The sequence below is a fragment of the Hypanus sabinus genome, chromosome 17 (assembly GCF_030144855.1).
Source record: "Hypanus sabinus isolate sHypSab1 chromosome 17, sHypSab1.hap1, whole genome shotgun sequence".
NCBI classification, from domain to species: Eukaryota; Metazoa; Chordata; class Chondrichthyes; order Myliobatiformes; family Dasyatidae; genus Hypanus; species Hypanus sabinus.
This window is the reverse complement of record NC_082722.1, coordinates 60,822,017-60,843,976: the sequence shown is the minus strand read 5'-3', so window position 1 is coordinate 60,843,976 and position 21,960 is coordinate 60,822,017. Positions and strand designations below refer to the sequence as shown.

General features: G+C 39.0%; 2 protein-coding genes across 7 annotated transcripts in view; one reads left to right on the top strand and one right to left on the bottom strand.

Moving 5' to 3' along the window:
- Nucleotides 1-21,960, top strand: part of meak7 (MTOR associated protein, eak-7 homolog) — a 106,178-nt gene that overhangs the window by 38,774 nt on the left and 45,444 nt on the right. For 2 of the 5 annotated variants that reach the window (XM_059993168.1, XM_059993172.1), the window contains exons 7-9: nucleotides 4,889-5,007; nucleotides 5,973-6,152; nucleotides 11,232-11,303. In XM_059993168.1, the coding sequence (XP_059849151.1) occupies nucleotides 4,889-5,007; nucleotides 5,973-6,152; nucleotides 11,232-11,303 (371 nt within the window). Of the gene's footprint in view, nucleotides 1-4,888; nucleotides 5,008-5,972; nucleotides 6,153-11,231; nucleotides 12,059-15,921; nucleotides 18,652-21,960 lie in introns of those variants that run through there. The other 3 variants (XM_059993171.1, XM_059993170.1, XM_059993169.1) reach the window with 3 other exon arrangements.
- Nucleotides 18,801-21,960, bottom strand: part of LOC132406986 (calcium-transporting ATPase type 2C member 2-like) — a 73,451-nt gene continuing 70,291 nt past the window's right edge. For both annotated transcript variants that reach the window (XM_059993166.1, XM_059993167.1), the window contains 2 exons: nucleotides 20,858-20,999; nucleotides 18,801-18,941 (listed from right to left, as the gene is read on the bottom strand). In XM_059993166.1, the coding sequence (XP_059849149.1) occupies nucleotides 18,829-18,941; nucleotides 20,858-20,999 (255 nt within the window). In that variant the 3' untranslated portion in view covers nucleotides 18,801-18,828. The remainder of the gene's footprint in view (nucleotides 18,942-20,857; nucleotides 21,000-21,960) is intronic.

Genomic DNA, 21,960 nt, shown 5'->3' with positions numbered 1-21,960 from the left:
AGGCAACCAATTAGCAAGTACCTTCTATCAATATTAATTTCAAAGTTGACGAAGTTGGTTTTAAGTGGCCAGTAAGTTGAAAGTCCAAGGCACATTTCGAACCCTTATTCAACACAACAAGCCATTTTCTTTTAATTTAGTTCCGTGAGATGGAGATTATTGCTGTTGCCAGCATTAAATACCGAGAATTCTATGCATTAGGGCTACATGTTGCTTCAGAATTCAGCACCACATCCCTGCAAAACCAGGCAAACTTTGAATCTGAATTATGGCTGTCAACACAGCATTGGTTCAGGATGTCACTCTAGAATTCAAATTGAAAACTACCTATTAATTTTAAAAAAAAACTTAATGAGAAGGAAGTGCAAAAGAATCATCTTCAGACACTGCTATAAAGTTAGTTTTTTTAGGAATATGTTTCCATGGTTCCTTTGGATGAGCTTCCCAGCAGGCTTCAATGGTGAAAGTTAACTGGCAAGAACGCAAAGGAGATTCTGCTCACCCTAAGTAGCGTTCACTCAACAGCCAGATTCATACTTGGTGTAGGATACAGTTGTTGTCGGGGATACTAGTACAATTGGAGCTGCAATTTGTGTATATAAATTAGCATTGTAACTGTTTTTAGCAGAGATTTTACATCCATGTTATAGAAAGTATGTGGGTGTAATCATTGAACTTATAAATTCAAAGTAATAATGTTCTAATAACTTATATAGAAATAATTTGCTGTTTGTACTTCTATGGGGATTCTGTAAGATTTATTTATGTTAGAAACATAGAAGACCTACAGCACAATACAGACCCTACGGCCCACAATGCTGTGCTTCTGACTATCCACACAATCAATTCCTCTCATCATCTTGTAGACATCTATCAGGTCACCTCTCATGTGCCATCGCTCCAAGGAAGAAAGACCAAGTTCATTCAACCAATTCTCATAAGGCATGCTCCCCAATCCAGGCAACATCCTTGTAAATCTCCTCTGCACCCTTTCTATAGTTTCCACATCTTTACTGTAGTGAAGTGACCAGAACTGAGCACAGTACTCCAAGTGGGGTCTGACCAGGGTCCTATATAGCTGTAACATTACCTCTCGGCTCCATGTAGAATATGACTCGTCTACGACCACTCTTTACCTTCTGTGGGCAAGCCAGTTCTGGATCCACAAAGCAAGATCCCCTTGGGTCCCATGCCTCCTCACTTCTTAAATAAGCCTTGCATAGGATACCGTAATCAAACACCTTGCTGAAATCCATGTTTACTACATCTACAGCTCTACCTTCATCAATCTGTTTAGTCACATCCTCAAGAAATTTAATCAGACTCGTAAGGCATGACCTGCCTTTGATAAAGCCATGCAGATTATTCCTAATCATATGCCTTTCCAAATGTTCATAAATGCTGCCTCTCAGGATCTTTTCCATCAACTTACCAATCACTGAAGTAAGACTCACTGGTCTGTAATTTCTAGTGCTATCTCTACTCCCTTTTTTGAATAAGGAAACAACATCTGCAATCCTTCAATCTTCCAGAACCTCTTTGCATCATCTCATTGATGATGCAAAGTCATTGCCAGAGGCTCAGCAATCTCCTCCCTCACCTCCCACAGTAGCCTGGGGTATTTGTCATCCGGTCCCTGTGATTTATCCAACTTGATGCTTTCCAAAAGCTCCAGCACATCTTCTTTCTTAATGTCTATATGCCCACGCTTTTCAGTCCATTCTTAAGTCATCCCTACAATCGCCAAGGTCCTTTTCCGTACTGAATACTGAAGCAAAGTATTCATTAAGTACCTCTACTATCTCCTCCGGTTCCATACACACTTTTCCACTGTCACACTTGATTGGCCCTATTCTTTCACGTCTTATCCTCTTGCTCATCATGTACTTGTGGAATGCCTTGGAGTTTTCTTTAAGTTCCTTTGGGCTAGCCTTATAATCTTACAGATTTCTGTCATTACCTAGTTTTTTGAACCTTTTATAAGCTTTTCTTTTCTTTTCTTCTTGACTAGATTTTCAACAGCCTTTGTACACCACGGTTCCTGTACCCTATCATCCTTTCCCTGTATCATTGGAACGTACCTATGCAGAACACCACGCAAATATCCTCTGAACATTTGCCACATTTCTGCCATACATTTCCCTGAGAACATCTGCTCCCAATTTATACTTCCAAGTTCCTGCCTGATAGCTTCCAAGTTTCCCCTTACCCCAATTAAAAGTTTTCCTAACTTGTCTGTTCTCCAATGCTATGGTAAAAAAAAATAGAATTGTGATCACTGTCTCCAAAATACAGTCCCACTGAGAAACCTGGCACCTAACCAGGTTCATGTCCCAATATCAGATCAAGTACAGTCTTTCCTCTTGTAGGTTCATTTGCATCTTGTGTCAGGAAACCTTCCTGAACACACCTAGCAAACTCCACCCCATCTAAACCCCTTGCTGTGGGGAGATGCCAATCAATATTGGGGAAATTAAAGTCTCCCATCATGACAACCCTGTTTTATTGCACTGTTCCAGAATCTGTCTCCCTATCTGCTCCTCAGTGTCCCTGTTGTTATTGGGTGGTCTATATATAAAAAAAAACAGCCAGTAGAGTTATTGACCCCTTCCTGTTTCTAACTTCCACCCACAGAGGCTCAATAGATAATCCCTCCATGACTTTCTCCTTTTCTGCAGCCACGACACTATCTCTGATCTGCAGTGCCATGTCCCCACCTCTTTTGCCCCCCTCTCTGTCCTTTCTGAAACATTTACGGCCTGGCATTTGTAAGTAGCCATTCCTGCCTGTGAGCCATCCTAGTCTCTGTAATGGCCACAACATCATAGCTCCAAGTACTGATCCATGCTCTGGCTCTAAGCTCATCTGTTTTGTTCATGATACTCCTCGCATTAAAATAGACACATCTCAAACCACCGGTCTGAGCGCGCTTCTCTATCACCTGCCTGTCCTCCCTGTTCATAGCCTTGTTTTAATGTTCCTTTTGCTAGAGCTGAAAAAGATGTGCAGTATGCGTTTGGAGTAGATCTCTAGTATGTTATGATACGAGGTTATGATATGAACTCTCGGCTTCCCCACCCCGCACCCCCCACTTAACCTCTTAGAAGCACTAACAGGACTAATAGGGGTGGCATGGCAGCATAGTGGTTTGCATAATGCTTTACAGTATCATACCACCCAGCTTCCATTGCTGCTGTCTGTAAGGACTTTGTACATTCTCCCCGTGACCACATGTGTTTCCTCCAGGGACTTCAATCAGGCTTGTTTGTATTGATCTCTGCCCAATCACTATCAATAACATATAACTTGCTGTACTAGAGGACACCGCACATTCGAGTACTGTTATTCTACAATAAGGAATGCCTACCGTTCCATGCCTAGACCGCAATTTGGGAAAATATGATTGCTTGGCTGTCCTTCTACCTGCATGGAGGCTGATGCAAAGACCAAGGTTCCAGAGATAAAGACAATAAAGAGGTGGTTGCGGGAGGCACCGGAGCAGCTCCAGGATTTCTTCAGGTCTGTGGACTGGGCTGTGTTTAAGGATTCATCGAAGGATCTGAACGAATACACCATGGTTGGCACGGACTTTAAATAAGCAGTCGTGGACGAGTGTGTCCTCACACAACCATTCAGAGTCTTCCCCAGCCAGAAGCCCTGCATGAACCATGAGATACACAATCTGCTGAGGGCCAGCCAGATCAGTGGCTTCAGGTCTGGTGAACAAATAAGACTCAAGATGTCCAGGTACAACCTTTGAAAGCCACTTCATTTGTAAAGTGACAATTGTGGACCAAATGTGAATCACTTAAAGATGCTTGTCAGCTTTGGCAGGGCATTAATGCTAATGCCTCTTACAAAGTGATAACCAAGCAACATAGGGGACAAAAAGGTTTGCTCCCAGGTGAGCTCATTACCTTCTGTGCTCGCTTTGACGATTAACACATGGTAGAATCTTCACGAACTCCCACTGGTCTCAGTGACCCTGTGATTTCAACCTCTGAGGCCAATGTGAGAACATCCTTCAGGAGGGAGAACCCACAAAAAGTATTCTGCCCAGAATGGGGTACCTGGCCACGTGCTACAGACCTGTACTGATCGATTGGCTGAAGTGTTCACTGACATCTCTAGCCTACGTGGAGTGCTGTTGCAGGAGGGCAACATTAGTCATTAGCCCCCACACCCACCAGGCAACGTTCTTTTCTTGTGGCTGCCATCAGAAAGAAGGTGCAGGAACCTCAGGACCCACACCACCATGTTGAGGAATAGTTGTTACACTTCAACCATCAGGTTCTTGAACCAGATGGGATAACTTCACTCAACTTCACGTATTCCATCACTGAACTGTTCTACAAGCTATGGATTCACTTTCAAGGACTCTTCATCTCATGTTCTCGATATTTATTGCTTATTTATTTCATATTTTTTCTATTGTATTTGCATAGTTTATCGTCTTTTGCACATTGGTTGTTTGTCTGTCCTGTTGGGTGTGGTCATTCACTGATTCTTTTGTGTTTCTTGGTTGTACTGTGTACGCCTATCGGAAAACCGGGGTTCTATAAGGTGACATGTATGTACTTTGATAATAAATTTACTTTGAAAGGTTTAATGTCAAATGTTACGGAGAGAAAGCAGAAGAATAGGGTTGAGAGGGATAATAAATCAGCCATGACTCAGTGTGTCGAATGGCCTAATTCTGCTTCTGGTCTCATTATTCATTCGCTGCTTTTGAAAACTAAGGTATACAAGTGATTGCTGTGTTTTCTTACTTGACCAACAAGTACGTGAACAAGTAATCACTTCGGTACATCCTTGAGCTGTGATAAATTGTTATATAAATGTACATTTGTTATTTTCCAATAATAAATAATTTTGATGTATATTGCAGGGGATAGCAGATGCTTCTTATTTACTCTTAATCCAAAGCTGGGGATCTACAGCTGTACCGGATACAATGAACACTATATGTACCTGAATGTTGGCCAACAAACCATGCCAAATGGACTTGTGAGTATTGGGCTAGCCAAACTGCAGTGTAGAAGTATTTAAGTGAAAAGTAATATTGGGTTCTCTCTGCTGCGCATTTTTCGAAGGTTGACAAAGTTTTTGGTGATATGCTGAATCTACGCAAACTTTTAAGAATGTAGAGGCACAGTAGTGCCCTCTTTATTATGACACTAATGTGCTAGTCCCAGGACAGATAATCCGATGTGTTAGTGCCAAGGAATTTAAAGCGATTGACACTGTCCACCTCCATTCCCTTAATGAAGACTGGCTTATGGATCTCTGACTTATTCCAATTCAAGATGAAAATCAGCTGTTTGGTTTTGCTTACATTAATTGAGTTAATTTAAGTTGTGTGGCACCACCCAATCATATTTTCAATCTCCCTCCTATATACAGATTTGTCACCACCTTTGTTTTGGCCAGCAACAACAAACTTAAATATAGCTTTGGAGCCTCACAGTCAGAAGTATGTAGTGAGTAATTGGGGGCTAAGCACACTGCCCAAAGGTAGAACAACAGCTTTTTAGTTCCCATTGTTTTGACAAGTAATTTTGTTTTAAAATTCCAGTTGCTTTAAACTGCTAGGAATAGCAAGTTATTTCTGTAGTCGCATAGGTGGTTTAAGTAAAATCTGATAGACCAGTAAGAGAGGGTTGCACTCTTGGAAATGCTACTTTTCAAATGAAGTCCATCTGAGGTTTTGTTATCACTCGTGAATTTAAAAAATCCCATAACATTAATGAACTACTCGGACTTAACCCTAATTTTCTGTCTAATATGTACCCCTCAACAATGCCAAAACAGTAATAGTGTGGTCATATTCCATGGTGGTTTGTGGGAGCTCCCTCTGCACATATAATCACATTTTCAGTACACTTAAAAAATTGCTGGTTGCAGTACATGAGATCAATTTTAATGTTTAAAATGGATTAATTATAAATTGCATCTTTCCTATGGTGTTACAGGGCATGGGAGGCCAGCACAATTACTTTGGATTGTGGATTGACAGTAACTATGGTAAAGGTCACAGCAAAGCCAAGCCACGGTGTACAACTTACAATAGTCCTCAGCTGTCTGCCGAGGAGCATTTTACTATCGATACCCTGGAAGTTTGGATGGTGGGAAATCTCCCTGCAAGTGAACTGGTACGTTGTAACTAACTTTTTGTGTCAGAGAGAACCTTGTGCTTTAGTAATTAAAGTTAAAAGTTAAAGTCTGTCCTGAGCCTTATAGGGTCATCAGGCCGGTGCTTATGCAGGTTTCCGTGGCGTGAAGCTGTGGAATTTGCTGGTGGCTGTGGAGGCCAAGTCATTGAGTATATTTAAGGCAGAGGATGATAGATACTCGATTAGTCAGGGCATGAAGGCATATGGGGAGAAGGCAGGCAATTCAGGCTGAGAGGAATAATGGATCCGCTGTGATGAAATGGCAGAGCAGACTCGATGGGCCAAGTGGCCTAATTCTGCTCCTATATTTTATCGTCTTACGGTCTTATTCAAACAGCTGTGAGCTGTTCCTAACCCCACAGTGTGTCAATTTAAAAACCATATAACCATATAACAATTACAGCACGGAAACAGGCCATCTTGGCCCTTCTAGTCTGTGCCGATCACTTACTCTCACCTAGTCCCACTGACCTGCAATCAGCCCATAACCCTCCATTCCTTTCCTGTCCCTATACCAATGTTTTTTTTTTAAATGACAATATCGAACCTGCCACTTCTACTGGAAGCTCGTTCCACACAGCTACCACTCTCTGAGTAAAGAAGCTCCCCCTCATGTTACCCCTAAACTTTTGTCCCCTAAACATTTTTCCTTGGTTGATAATTTGAAAAATTGATCTTAAAAACCTCTAATGTGGTGCTAATTTAGAGCGTTCTAAATGCTCTTTGAAAGTGTTTAAGTTTTTAATTATTCTAGGTGATCAGTTCCTTTATCCTGATTTTGTAGGCAGGATTAATTTTGGCAGTTCCATTTAATTTTTTTATTTATGCTTGCACCTTACTACTTTCCATTGAAGAACTTCCTAGCATTTTGCCCAAAATGCACATGAAGGACGTCATGGAAAGGAAGGTGAACATGGATTTCCCCCCCCAAGGCCAGCAGAGGGCGCTGTAGGCTCTTCATTGATTGCAAAATCTGCAAAACCTGTACACCAAGTTACAAAATCCAAATTCTAGTAGTGGGAACTTTGAAAATATCAGCTTCTCAAATTAATTCTAGCTCCTCGGTTCAGTGAGAACCGTATAAGTTTTACTTTTTTTTTTGCGTTGGCCTAGTTTATCTTGATTTCATATTTCTCATGGTCAAAGTTGTTTTCAGAGTCAGTATCTGAGCATTCATAGAACATAGAACACTACAGCACATTACAGGCCCTTCGGCCCACAATGTTGTGCTGACCCTCAAACCCTGCCTCCCATATAACCTGCCACCTTAAATTCCTCCATATACCTGTCTAGTAGTCTCTTAAATTTCACTAGTGTATCTGCCTCCACCACTGACTCAGGCAGTGCATTCCATGCACCAACCACTCTCTGAGTGAAAAACCTTCTTCTAATATCCCCCTTGAACTTCCCACCCCTTACCTTAAAGCCATGTCCTCTTGTACTGAGCAGTGGGTGCCCTGGGGAAGAGGTGCTGGCTGTCCACTCTGTCTATTCCTCTTAATATGTTGTACACCTGTACATACTGTACATCTTGTATTCCTCCCTAGTAGTTAGCACAAGGCTATTACAGCATGGGCTGTTCCAGAGTTTGGAGTTCAATTCTGGCACTGTTTTGTAAGGAGTCTGTATGTCCTTCCCATGGAATGCATGGGTTTTCCCTGGGCGTTCCAGTTTCCTCCACAGTCCAAAGGTTACAGGTAGGCTAACTGGTCATTGTAAAATTTTCCATGATTCGTTTAGGGTTAATTGGGGTTAGGAGGTTGCTGAGGTGGGGTGTCTCAGTAGGGCTCAGTAGCAATACACAGTATTGCTAAATCAATTAATTAATTAGGATCCTATTTGAATTAATGCTGACTTGTGCTTGTTAGATAGCATTAGCAATCATTTCCGGGTTGATTGGTGCCCATCAAGAAGCAGTCCTGAGTACTCCTGGATGTAATTTCAGTGCCACTGATGTTGCCTACCGTTATACACCTTTCCCCTACACCCAATAGAAAAATGGAACCTTTGGGGGAAATCTGTGAATTTCGTTAATAACTATTTTTTTTAAAGTCTTTTGTGTATGTTTGGAGAATGGAGTACTGTCATATCAACCTCAGCCCCACTGCTCAATTGGCCAGCAGTATTATAACTCAATAGAACTCTTTTAAATTGATTTTTAAAACCAGGCCAGTGCACCTCCTGTGAGATACCCCCTTGGTGTTTCCTGTTACCCCATGGCAGCCTTTTATGCTGTTGCACTTAGACACCTGAGGGAAGTGATTTGACTCATTTCACAACAGTCAGTGTGGTAAAAATACAACAGTTTTATGTTCTGTGGCTAGCTGTGATCAAAAAACCATGCAGGAAAGTTTTTTTTTCATAGTTTGCCCTTTTTTCCTTTTCACTAATATGTATTTTTTGTGTTCTCAACCAATGATAACAGCAATGTCATCCATCATTGTTCCTCCCTAATTCCATTGCCAGTTAATTCCTTAAGGAATTTTGCACCATCCCTAAGCGATACCATTTTAGCTTTTCTTCAAGAATGAAACTTAACTGCAGATTTGTATAGAGAAATTGTATGTGGGCAAAGAGTTGAATCTGGATTTCAGAGTTGTATATCTGACTGTGGTTAAGGAGGGAATAAATGAAAACCTTGAACCGGAGTTGAACCAAAGGCCAGCCAGCTCTTACATGCATATAAAATTATGGAATTACTCCAACTGATACACCTTCGGTGAGTCAGAGTAGATCTTTGGGTAATTGTGGCTTTAATAATAGGTTATTGTTTCAATAGAGAATGCCATTTGTAACCCCCTTGCCAAGGAACATATTTGCTAAAATTATTCCTTTTATTGGACAACCTTTGTATTTCTGTAGGTCTGAGTCCAGTCTGTTATGAAAAGTTCACAAAATGTCAGGGAGAATGATGATTTGACAAAAAGGACCAACTGCAAAATGCATGAATGCTTATTGTATTCCTGATAGCGTTTGCTTCAAAAGGTTAATGATGAGGCTGCTGGAATTATTGTTAAATCTACTCCTGGAATTACTGTTTGGGCAATATGCACAAAATACTGGAGATATCAGCAGGTCAGGCTGCGTATATGGAAAGGAATAAACAGACAGTGTTTCAGGCCAAGACCCTTTCTGAGGTCCTGAGGAAGGGTCTTGCCCGGAAATGCCAACTGTTTATTTCTTTCCATAGATGCTGCCTGACCTGCTGAGTTCCTCCAGCATTTTTTATGTGTTGCTCTGGATTTTCAGCATCTGCAGAATCTCTTGTGTTTATGAATTACTATTTGGGAGCTGCTCCTGATTATCATTTGGTCTCCTGAGTATAAATGGTGGAAACTTGTGTCTTTATGGTCCATGTCTTGAGTGTTTCAGAGAAAGCAGGTAAACAAGAAAGCTTCATGTGTATCTGAACTAGTATATACAAGTTGCATCTGGTACTGTCGAATTTTCATATTCCGAATCATGAGGTAAAGCAAAATTAGTAGCATCCAAACTAGACAAAGTGGGCAGAGCCACGGTTTATAAAGTCCAGGTACGAAGTAACCTGGCGTATGCCTGCTTATCATGGATGAACACCTCACAGAATGTCCTCAGCCAGTTTGATTCCATTCAAAGATAGGCTGTAAGATAAGCTAGCCATCAGTAGCTTACACCACAGACGACAGGCTGCTGTAGCTACTCTGCTATACAAAATGTAGACCAGCCACAGCCCTGCAGACCTTCGCACCATGCTGCCTTCATCTTATGAGAGACGGCACACCACACGATCGAGTTTATCTATGCCTGCTCATGCTGTTTCTATGCCTGATGCGAGAACCTACACACTGGGTAGAAGCTTCCTTCACTGTGCTATCAGAATTTGGAACAGCCTTCCAGATGCTGTGGTTGGAAACACCTGCGACGATGGGGTCCAAGCCTTCAAGAGTCAAGTGCACAAAGACCTATCATCTCTGGGAGGGAAGTCACATGCTTCTTCATAAGCTGTCATGAAGGGGACCAGGATGGCAATGCTTGGTTGTTGGCAGGTAGGGTTAATACCTGACTTTCAAGAGCACCTGTGAGTTATGTTCCAGCTGGACTTAGTCCTTAAACTGCTGGAGAACAGTGCGGAAAGATCAGGTGTTGCTTTCTCCCGGTAGGGATAAGTTTTTAGTTACAAGTGTTCCTGTCACGTTTTGTCACCCTGCAACCTTAAGCTTCAATCTCTTTGAATTGTGGAGGACAGCGTGTGTATAAATGTCTCTCTCCAGTAGACTTCATCATGATCATCATGACTCCTGTATTTCTGCTATTTTTAATGTTTCTTAATTGTACATATGATTTTTTTTGTGTTCTATCGCTGAGCAGCAGTGAACCATCTGAATGCCTTATCAGAATTATCTTTGGGAATTAGTTGACTTGATCAGCATTTCTGATCTGGCTATTGTTCACGATTGCACTTAATAAAAAAAAAATAATGTTTTACAAAATCAATAGCTTAATTCTAAGTGTCAGAATCAGGTCTGGACTTTATTTTTTCCCAGTCTATATTTTTCAAAAAATGGGTGATTTTAAAAATATTGAGAAATGTAGTTTTGACTTCAATGTAATTCACTATCATCTGTGCTCATTAGTGATCTCTGATTAAGGAGCCCTACCACCTCGTACATACCCTCTTCTTATTACTACCATCTGGGAAGAGGTACAGGAGCCTGAAAGCAGACACTCAATGTTTCAGTAACTGCTTCTTCCCCTCCGCCATCCTATTTCTGAATAGTCAATGAACCCATGAACACTACCTCCTTATTTTGCATTACATTTGTTTTATATTTGTTCGAGGAATTTGTATGTTTTACACTGTACTGCTGCCTCAAAACAACAAATTTCATGACATATGTCAGTGATAATAAACCTGATTCTGACATTCAACAGAGTTTAGTATACCCCCATTCATTGTTTATAGGTGAAAGTATTCCTTACCAACTAAATTTTCATTGTCACCCAAATTTCAAGTGGCTTTCAGTTACTGCACTCAAATTCAAGTTTTAATTTCAAATAATTGCTTCATTTTGCTTCTAGTCTAAGACCAAGAGTATACTGGACACAGACCCTGAGGCTCAGGCCTTGCTGGAAATGGTTGGAAAGACGAGGGTAAGTGATGGACTGCGAGATCCTGGTGGAGATGAAGAGAAAGAATGAAGTGATTCCTAAAGATCAAGTGCAGAATAAATAGTACGATGTCACCATTATTCCTTATAAGAGGATAAATCCTAAATGAACCAGCTGATAAAGACAATCTTCTGTTTAAGAAATAATAATCAAACAAAACACATTAAAAGATTTGCTTATTTTTATCGTACAGGCATCGTCAATTGATTCCTGAGCTGTGTTTTATGTAAGGTAACAGCAATTAGATGATTCTGATCTTAACATAACAGGTTTGCAGGAAACCAGGAGGAAAGGAAGATCTGGGTAACTTTTTCAGAGCAAGAAATTCCACCTAAGTTATTCTACCTATTTCAGTATATTTCACCCATCACCTAACTGAGTAGCGCAAATTAAATTTGTTATGATTGTTAAGGCGTAAATTGCTAAGGTTGCAATTATAATGTGTACCAAATGAATATTTGCCTTGGATGGGAGTCTTCAGATTTGTAGTATATTTTCTATATTTAATCAATAATTTCATGATATGGATTAAAGTACTGGTTATTTAATTACATTTTATTGTGATTAATACAACATTACTAACTGCAAAATATGCTTAATACTGCTGCAAAATGTAATGATTTGATCTCTTTTCGTAAGTGTCTCCACAAAGTTGAGAATGCTTAAAAAAGTATATATTCATGCTCAGTATTGAAACATCTATGCTTGTTCTATAAAATGGTTTTATTTATGACGTTTTTGAGATGGTATCTGTGCAGTTAGTGATTCTCATTTTTTTTATCGATATACGTGCATTAATTCTCAAACTAGCTCATGAATATTGGTTACCCATAACCTGTAGTTCCCCTTTATTGCTCCTCCTTATGTTTGCTGATTTCCACATTTGCAGGAGTCAGTATAATGTGCATCATGAGGAAATAGAGGAACTGATTTAGAAGAACCACTAACAGGATATGTAATGTACAGACCATCCTGCCTTTTGAACCATTATCAAGTCAGGGCTGATCTTATACCTTTGCGCCATTTCCTGTATTTTCTCTATGTCCCATGATTCCCTTAGCATCCAGGAATCTACCAACATCTCTTTTGAATTAATTCTATGACAGAGTCTTCACAGTTCTCTGTAACAGTGATTCGTCACATTTCAAGTGAAGAAATTTCCCTTGGTCTGCAACCCTGACCAGCATCCAAGGAAATATTCTTCCTTCTTCCACCCTGCCCTGTAGGAAATTTATAAATTTCACTTAAATGTCCTCTAAGTCTGTAGGGAACACAGAACACTTCTACTTAATCTCTCTTCACCTGTTCCCTGAGTTGCCTCTTAGTTGCTTACAGTTTGTGGATAGTACAACCTTTCTTTGAAAAGAGTACACAATAGCCAGGTATGCTCACAGCAAGGCCGTAGTCTTTGCATTAAGATTTCCCTTATTTTTGTATTCAAATACTCTTGTAGTAAAGGCTAACACACTATTAACTGATATAATGTCTAGTTGCACCTAAATGTGGTGTTTTGAACAACAAAACAGCGAAATTTCTCAGTTTTGTAAATAATACAGTTTTTCTGGTTTGTATGTGATGCACCATCAATAACTCTCGGGGACGGGAGGTGAACGATAGGCTTTTATTAGCAGCAAAAGAGACCACGACATCTTGGAGACTGAGGGAGGCCCAGTGCCTCCAATCGCCTTTATACAGGGGTCTGTGGGAGGATCGACAGGAGCAGTCAGCAGAGGGTCGTGTCCAGACAGATATACGTAGGTTACCACAGTATACCACGGTGGATGACCTACATTGTATTTAATCCACCATTTTCTGACTCACTCATTCAGCTTGTCTGTGTCTTCCTGAAGCCTCTCATCATCCTCTATACTCACAATGCCACCTAGTTCAGTATCATCAGCAGACTTGGAAATACAGCATTTACTACTTTCATGCAATCATTGATACTGATTGTGAAGGGCTGGTCTCTAGGCTCTTATACCTGTGGTGTTCCAGTATTTGAATCTCGATTACCTGAGGATAATCCATCTATTCTCACGCTTTTATAGACAAAGAATTCTTAGTCCATGTCAGTATATCACCACCAACTCTATGTACTCTAACCTTGTTGATCAATCTCCTGTGTGAACTTTACGGAAATCCTTTTGAAAAAGGTAAAACAGCATGTGAATTGTTTGCACCTTTTCTCCTAATCACTTCTTCAAAGAACTCCAGCAGATTAGTGATTAGCCATAAGTTTCTGTTGATTCTGCCCAGCCATAAAGTCATGGAGCAGGTACGGGCCCTTTGACCTAGCAAGTCTGTGTTGAGCACGGCATCCATCCAGCTTGTCCCGGTTTTGCAGTTTGGTCCATATCTTCCCTAAGCCTCACCCCTCCATCTACCTGTACAAGAACTTCTTAAATGATATTACCATACCAGCAGCAACCACGTGCTCACCACCCTTCGTGTGACTCAGGTCCCTTTTTAAATCTTTCCCCTCTTGCCCTAAATCTATGTCCTTTAATTTGATATTCCTTACCCATCAGCCCTGTCTGTGCTTCTCAATTTTAAACATGTCGGTAAGATCCTGTTCTTGCCAAACTGTTCCTATCATTACATCCTATGGTGACTGTGGTGGAAAGAGAATCTCTTAACCATTTGTTATTGGTGAAGCCCTTCTACGGTACTTGTGATTTATTTCAGATTGGTGCAGTACCACTCAACTTCCTCAACCACTCAAGAATTGAATGCAACGGTATTAGTATACTAGCAATGGTTTGAATTAATGTTATATTGATAAATAGGATCAAGTGCATGAATAGAAAGGGAGTAAAATCTAAAATACAGCTCGTTATATTGAATTTGAACTATTAAACCTTGCTTTCTGTAATCTTAACTGAAATACCACAATGTGTTAGCAATAGAGAGAATGGTAGAGATAGGATTTTATAAAACACGGGCCATTTGGTCCATTGATTCCATTATGGCTTCTAGGGGAAAAATCACAACTGTTGCATTGTCCCTCTCTATTTCCCTGTATCCACTTATTGTCTCGCCCATGCCCATCAATGCCCTTTTGATTATTTTTGACATTAACCTACTCTGAAGATTAAGTTACAGTAGTTGATGAACCTAACATGTATCGTTGGGGGGAAGCTGGAGGCCCTGCGGGCAACCACTGGGGCAGTGTGCAAATTCTGTCCAGACAGTGCACAAGGGTAAGATTGAATAGATGCAAGTCAGCAGCAGCAAAATCATGCTGTCCTAAGCACGTGCATCATTGACCTGATAGATTAACTGATTTTTTTTTTTCGGCACTGATGCTGATTGACTGCCTAATTATTTCCAGCATTTTCTATTTTTATTTCAATGATTAAAGGTGCATTGAGTCCTATTTATTTCTGAGAAATAATCTGTATTTGCATCACTTTGAATTCTGGAAATGACTTGTGGTCTGAAAGTTTTTATTACAATTGGATACATGCTGTTTAGACAATTAGTCAAATCTTTAGGAGAGTTTTATGATGACAAAGAGAACTATCTGAACAAATAAACTAAATTATTTCCAAAGTAAGCAGCTCCATCAAATCGGTTCATTTATTTGAGGAAAATCTAGTATACTTGCACAAAGCTTTGTACAAGATATCTCATGCCACAAGATGATGCCTTATATCAATAGAAATAGAAATGCTTGGCTAGAACCTGGTTTCAACCCCGCAATTCACATCTGGTTTACCACTGGTGATGTTTACACAGTTAACAGATATTACCCTTGAGAAAATCTGTAGATGCTGGAAATCCAAAACAGCACACACTCAATGCTGGGGAACTCAGCAGGTCGGGCAGCATTTATGGAAGAGGATAAATAGTTGATGTTTCTGGCTGAGACCTTTCTTTACCCTGACTTTTTAAACTTAGTTTTACGTAGTGATCTGGGTAGCGGTGGCGTCGAGAGCATTGGAAGTGTGTAGACAATGCCAAAGTTTTGACAGGTGACGGTAGTCAAATTCCAAATAGATTCCGATGTGCTGTAGAATGGGAGATGGTGTTTAAATTGGTGTTTTGAATGTTGATTGGATCAATATTATAAAGAGATCATGAAGAAAAAAGATCTGGGTGATGCTGTATGCAGTTTATGAAACTTCAGTGATTTATGGAGAACTAGCAAAAGCTATAGTTAAAACTGGAAATGATTGAAAAACAATGTAACTCTACACTTTTTTCTAATGAACGGTCAATGGTCAGAAATTAACTGAGGCTGCATGAGTATTTCTAGAATTTTCTTTATTTCAAATTTCTGGTATCTAATGTAACCTAGTCCTTTGCTAACTTAATGTAAAACTATATCAAAGGACTATGAACATTTGAGAAGCTGCCTGTCAGGGGTACCCACGCCCAGTTTTAATTTTACTCTCTAGTGTTCCCTGGACTTGGAAACGGTCCAAGGGAGATTCGGAAGAATGACTGCCAACCTAAAGATTCAGAGCTCATATAACAGACTTGAGTATCTTTGTCTGTTTGCATTTAAGAACTAAACTTTCTCTACCCAAGTCAAAGTTGGTCCAAGTTGAGTACAACTTGGGGGAAACTTTCATTCTGCAACTTTCTTTGTATTCAGCAGGTGATCTTATGGTGCCACTTCCACTGAATGTCTGCTGCTTCTGGTGTTCCTAGCCAATCTCCCAACCAAGTACTAATTTTGAATCCTCTGAGTTTGAGATCTGTTGAAGTCAGGTACCCTGATACAGTTTGTTTAATTTCTCTTTTAATTGTCTAATATCACTATAAATAGTGCAGAAATGTAATTTTCCACTTACTACCTATCCAAATTTTAAAGTTTTTCATGATTTGTTATGTTATTGCACTTAACGGTTCTGGGAAGATTTGAACAAAATAGAATAGATACTCTTAACAAAGGTTCAGTATGGGCCAATTCCCCAATGGAATTGACTCCAGGCAACATCCATGCAAAGCTGCAGAAGAAAATGGAAAACAGTAATGGGATGAATAAATATCAAAGGGAGAAACCAAACAATCAGTGAGTTTCAATATTCAAACTTCATGGTTTTGTGACTGAAACACATACAGACAGCTATAAATTCAGCTCAAATGTCTTTGATCCAATTTCCCCTTAGTCAAAATGCTCCAGATTGATTTAAAGCTATTTGTAAATTCTTGCTAAACTTCAATATTTCCTTGCCTAGTTTAAAAATATTTACTGAAAATTCAGACTGTTTAATTTGAATTTGGTATGAAATATATTTTGATTTTTTTGGCTAATTACTATTTATTCTGTATCATGTATTAAGGCTAACCATGTTCAATTCATTGATTAATGTAGAAACAGAGTCAGAATTGCACAGACTTTACAGGCCCTTTGGCCTAACTTGTCCATGTGTATCCCACTTGACCTATTCCCGGTTTCTACAGACACCCCTATAAATGATAACTGTATTGTTTAAGCAACTTGGAAAACGAACAGAATGGGAAATAATTAACTCAGATGTCATTGACCAAACTTGAAATACCAACATATACTTAAAAATTGGCTTGGAAGCTTAAAAAGTAAATTGAGATTTAAGTGCACTCCAGACTACCCGTTTTGTTGGATATACAGTATATTGAACAGTGTACTATTATTCACAAATTCCTAGCTACCTTCTGATTAGGGAAGTCAGTGTCACTCAGTGAATATTACTCAACTAGAAAGGAAATCACAATTTAATCTGAACTCCATAACACCTGTTGTACAATGCAATTCATCTTCCTGAAAAAGTTCATTAATAGAAGTCAACCCATTTTCACCTGGAATCAGCTTTATTATTGCAGCAATTGGTTGTGTCTTTCCAAGGGTGAGAACCTGTAGTCATTTGGAGTCTTATATTTAAGGAGATAAATCTGATTGCAATTAGTCATTGACCTATAGCAAAAAAAAGTGTTTGTTTTCATTTGTTTATTTAAGTGCACTAGTGCATATGAGAGATTAGTTTGTTAAATAAATCTAAAATGGAAAACTGTACTAGTATCAGTAATAGTGATCACAGTGTCCACCAGGTTCATGAGAGAAGATATTAGAAAATTTTCTGCTCTTTAACTTGTTTGATCTATTTGTGTCCTCTCAGATAACTGACCTAAAATAGTCCAGGAAGCCATTTGGTACAGTTATAGAATGATTATAAACTATAGCCAAGCCAGTGTAAAAAAATATTAAAATTAACAATCCTTAATGATTACCAAAGTTTTTGTAAATTTAGAAACTACAGTTTATTGAAATGATGCAAGGTGAGAAAAGCAATAAGTACATAGTTCTTCCAAAATATGAGCTATCTTGATCCGTAAATTTTGTTTTCAAACATTTTTGTTGATACCATCAAAAGAGGAAGTTGTGAAATTGCTGGTGAATGGAGAATTGGACTTGCATTTTTAAAACAACAGTACAGTAATAGAACAGGCCTACCGACCCATAATGTCTGCACTGAACAAGAAACTAATTCTCTTCTGCTTGTACATAGACCATATCCCTCCATTCCCTGCATATTCTTGTCAATCTTATACTTCTTAAAAGTCACTGTTTTATCTGTTTCCACCACATCTCCCAGCCACCATAAATCTTTGAATTAATTTATCATCTCCACCCCCCCCACCCCCAATAACCTCGTTCTACTCTGCAGTGATCTCTCACTTGTCCAAATTGCCTTGCACCGTAAGAATGCCTATAAATCCACAACTCTGGGAAGGGACTGAGAAACTGGGATGTATTCCTCCAGCAATTGTTACAACATTCCATTTAGAATGTATTAACTTAAATGCACTCTTTACAAACATTTAAAAAAAACACTTGTGAGAATTATGGTAACAGCCTGTGGAAATGTATCAACAAATAAACTGAAAATACTTGATGATAATTTTTAAATGGCACTGGCTGTATGTTCTAATTACTGATCATGTTTCTGTGTCTGAGTTAATGGTGGTGTTGCGGTCCAAAGTAATAGCAATGCTGGGTATCAAACCGTTATTGCATGTTGATTAGCATAAACAATTGTTCTAACTTCCTCCTTCTGCTTTTTACTTAATCCCTCAAGTATTTTCCAGTGTGCTTGTTTGATTAAAAGTGCTTGGGTGAAGTTTTGTAACCAGTTTGGCAATGTTCATTCTCAAAAAATGCAAGGGCTGGAGTCAAATTTCACACCTTCAGTATTGTAAATGTCCAATGCGTGATTGGCTGATATGTGGCATTCTGCACGGCCCCTTTTCAAGTCTCGCTCACTAGTCACTTGTTTTTTCCTTGCCATTTTGTAATGAAGATTTGTAGATAACAACATTTTCTAATCCAATTTTGTTTATGTAACATCATCACTACCTCCTGGAGACAAAGGCAGTTCCCTTGAGTGTAATTTCGCTGATTCAGTAGAACATGTCTTTATGTCAATCAGCATTACATTTCACAAACCTTGCTAAGTTTCATAAAATGGAGGTGTACGGTCCTATAATGTGTATTTACATTCCAATTTATGTGGATGACTTATCAATTTGGACTAGTTTTCTTTTCAGTAGCTGCCAGCCATATCCTTTCAATGAGCTTCAGTAGCTCCAGAGCAAAGAACACCGAAGAGGCCAAGCCAGTCAAGAATAGCAGATCTATAAAAGATTAAGAATGCAATCAATCTGATTAGCTCTTAAAAATAACCAGAATGTTCAGTAGATTCTTGCTTTAATTGTATTTTAGACCCAGTTATTTATAATAATGTATATATTCTCTCAGGACAGGATAAATAAACTTTGAAAATTATTGTACAGTCTGAAACTTAGTTGCTGGACAGAGGTGTGACTAAAAACCTTTCAGTGTACCACAATATAATAAAGATTCCGTTTTAACTTGCATAATTAATCTCCAAATGTTATTTTCTTCTACATTTAGTAGTATGAGTGGGCCATTCTGTTTGTTGCACTTTGTACATAGAAACATAAAAAAACCTACAGCACAATACAGGCCCTTCGACCCACAAAGTTGTGCCAAACACGTCCCTACCTTAGAGATTACTAGGTTTATCCACAGCCCTCTATTTTTCTAAGCTAAGTTTCCATATTTACTAGAATAATGGTGGAATAATTTTTCCATATTTACTAAAATAATGGTGGAAAATTAACCTAGCATTCATATCCCATCCCTATAGACAATAACCACTTTCAAACTGATTGCTTTATTTTCTGGTATTTAAAAAATGAAACACTCTGCCAAGGAATCAGAATCAGGTTTATTATCACCGGCATGTGATGTGAAATTTATTAACTTAGCAGCAACAGTTCAATGCAATGTATAATCTAGCAGAGAGAGAGGAAAAATAATAATGAATAAAATAAAACATAATAAATTAACAAGTAAATCAATTACGCATATAGAATAGATTAAAAATGTGCAAAAACAAATACTGTATATTAAAAAAGTGAGGTAGTGTCCAAAGCTTCAATGTCCATGAAGAAATTTATAATTTATTATTACAAGGGATAAGCGTCCTTTACTTAAAATTAAACACAATTGGGAGAAGGAACTCAATTTGACTTTTATATGAGAGGATTGGACACGGATTCTGAAGCTGGTTAACTGTTCTTCAATCTGTGCTAGTCATTCACTGATTCAATTTAAAATTGTACATCGTTACCAGGTGACAAAGGAGAGACTCTCTAAAATATTTCCCAATGTTGACAATTATTGTGATAGATGTAAAACTGAGATAGCTACACTGACACATACGTTCTGGTCATGTTCTATATTAAAACAGTTTTGGAAGTCAGTCTTTTTGACAATTTCTAAAGCACTCAGAATCAACTTATAACCTAATAAATAGACTGCCTTTTGAAATAATTCCTCAAAATATCCATGGTATTTCTGTGTCTGACCAACATGTTATTGTGTTTGTTACATTGATAGCTAGGAGGGCCATCTTGTTGAAATGGAAGGATATATCAGCTCCTACTTTGTCACAATGGTTCTCTCAAGTGATGCTGTGTCTTAGCTTGGAGAAAATTAGAAGTTGAACCTTTGAACCTTTATTTGATTTTGAGAAGAGATGGCACTCATTTACTCATTATTATCATTTCAGTTAACTGATAGATTTCCTCCATGATCTAAATGTAAATTTTTTTGGATATATCTTTCTTTCTTGTGGGCAGTTTGATGTTTATTTTTAGAAGCTTTCTGTATGAAGCATGGCTCTGGGGTTGTGCCCTCAATGGCTTTTTTTATTCACAAAATTTTCAATCTTTAAGATAATTTCTTTTGAGGCATTGTAAGTGCTGTTGCTTCGATGTACCTGTGTTATTTTTGAATAATAATAATAAAAAGATTTGAAAAGGAATCAGATGGCAGAGGGTAAGAAGCTGTCCCTGGATTGCTGAATAAAAAAAAATAACTTTAATGGAAACAACTTAAGTACAATAATAGCTAGATTATGCTCACTGAACAGAGATGTAAAAATAGGCAACATTCTTCTGTAAAATAAAATTTTGAATGTAAATAAACTTGAATATGCAATAAAAACCCTCCAATTACATACCAAGTGGCCCAAGGTTCTCTGTTTGGAAGACTCGTTGTAGAGGTGGGAAGTAGATGACAGCTATTTGCCCAAGAAGTGAGCCAAGCACCGTGTAAGTAAATGCACGGTTACGGAATAGGCCTATTTCACATATTGATTTTGTCTAGAAATGAGAACAAAATTAGTTCAAATTATGCGAATCATTATAACACAGTGCTAAGACCCACGTGCATTTTGTATTTACTTCCGAAAATCTGCTTTGTAAGGATGTTATCAGTTTCATTCAAGTGGCAGGCAATAACAATCTTCAATGTAAAAAGAGTCCAACAACGTACCCCTGGCCTTTCAATTGAATTACCATTGCCATATATCTTACTGGGATATTGCTCAACTGGACCAACTACATCACTGTGGTTGCAAATGCCAGTCAGAGTTTGGGAATCCTACAGCAATTGACTCGCTTTCAGACCAAAGCCTTTTTTCCATCTACACGGTACAAATCAGGACTGTGAATGAGTCTGCAATTTATTAGAAGCACAACACAATCAGATCAAAGCAGCTTACTAACATCTCATTGAACGACAATAACAGTCGCTCCCTACACCTCGGGCTTACAAAATCTACAAAATCTAGTGCCACTAATTTGAAAGCACTTCCCAAACCTGCAACCTGAAGCACAGAGAGCAATTAGCTCCACATGACACAGGTACATTGAAATATCATTTTGTGTCAATGACCAACACAGCCAGAGGAGAGTGCTGAGGCCAGCCTGTGAGCATCACCACGCTTCCAGTGCTGAACTAGCATGCCCACAACTTACTAACCCCAGCTGTACGTCTTGGGAATAGGGGATGAAACCGGAGCATCTGGAGGAAATGCATGTGGTCACGGGGAGAATATAGAAACTCATTACATTCAGCCCCGATTGGGGATTGTCTGGTGTAAAGTGTTGCGCTAATCACTACGCTAGTGATGATGTCTATCGTATCTAACAATGACAGGAAACCTGAGTGGGAGAGTATTTAAAGCAGAAGAACCATCACACTGGGGCAGTTCCATTCTCTCAACTTCGCAAGTCTGGGTCAAGTGTTCCAAGTAGTGCCACGCTGCAGTAAGGAGAGCAC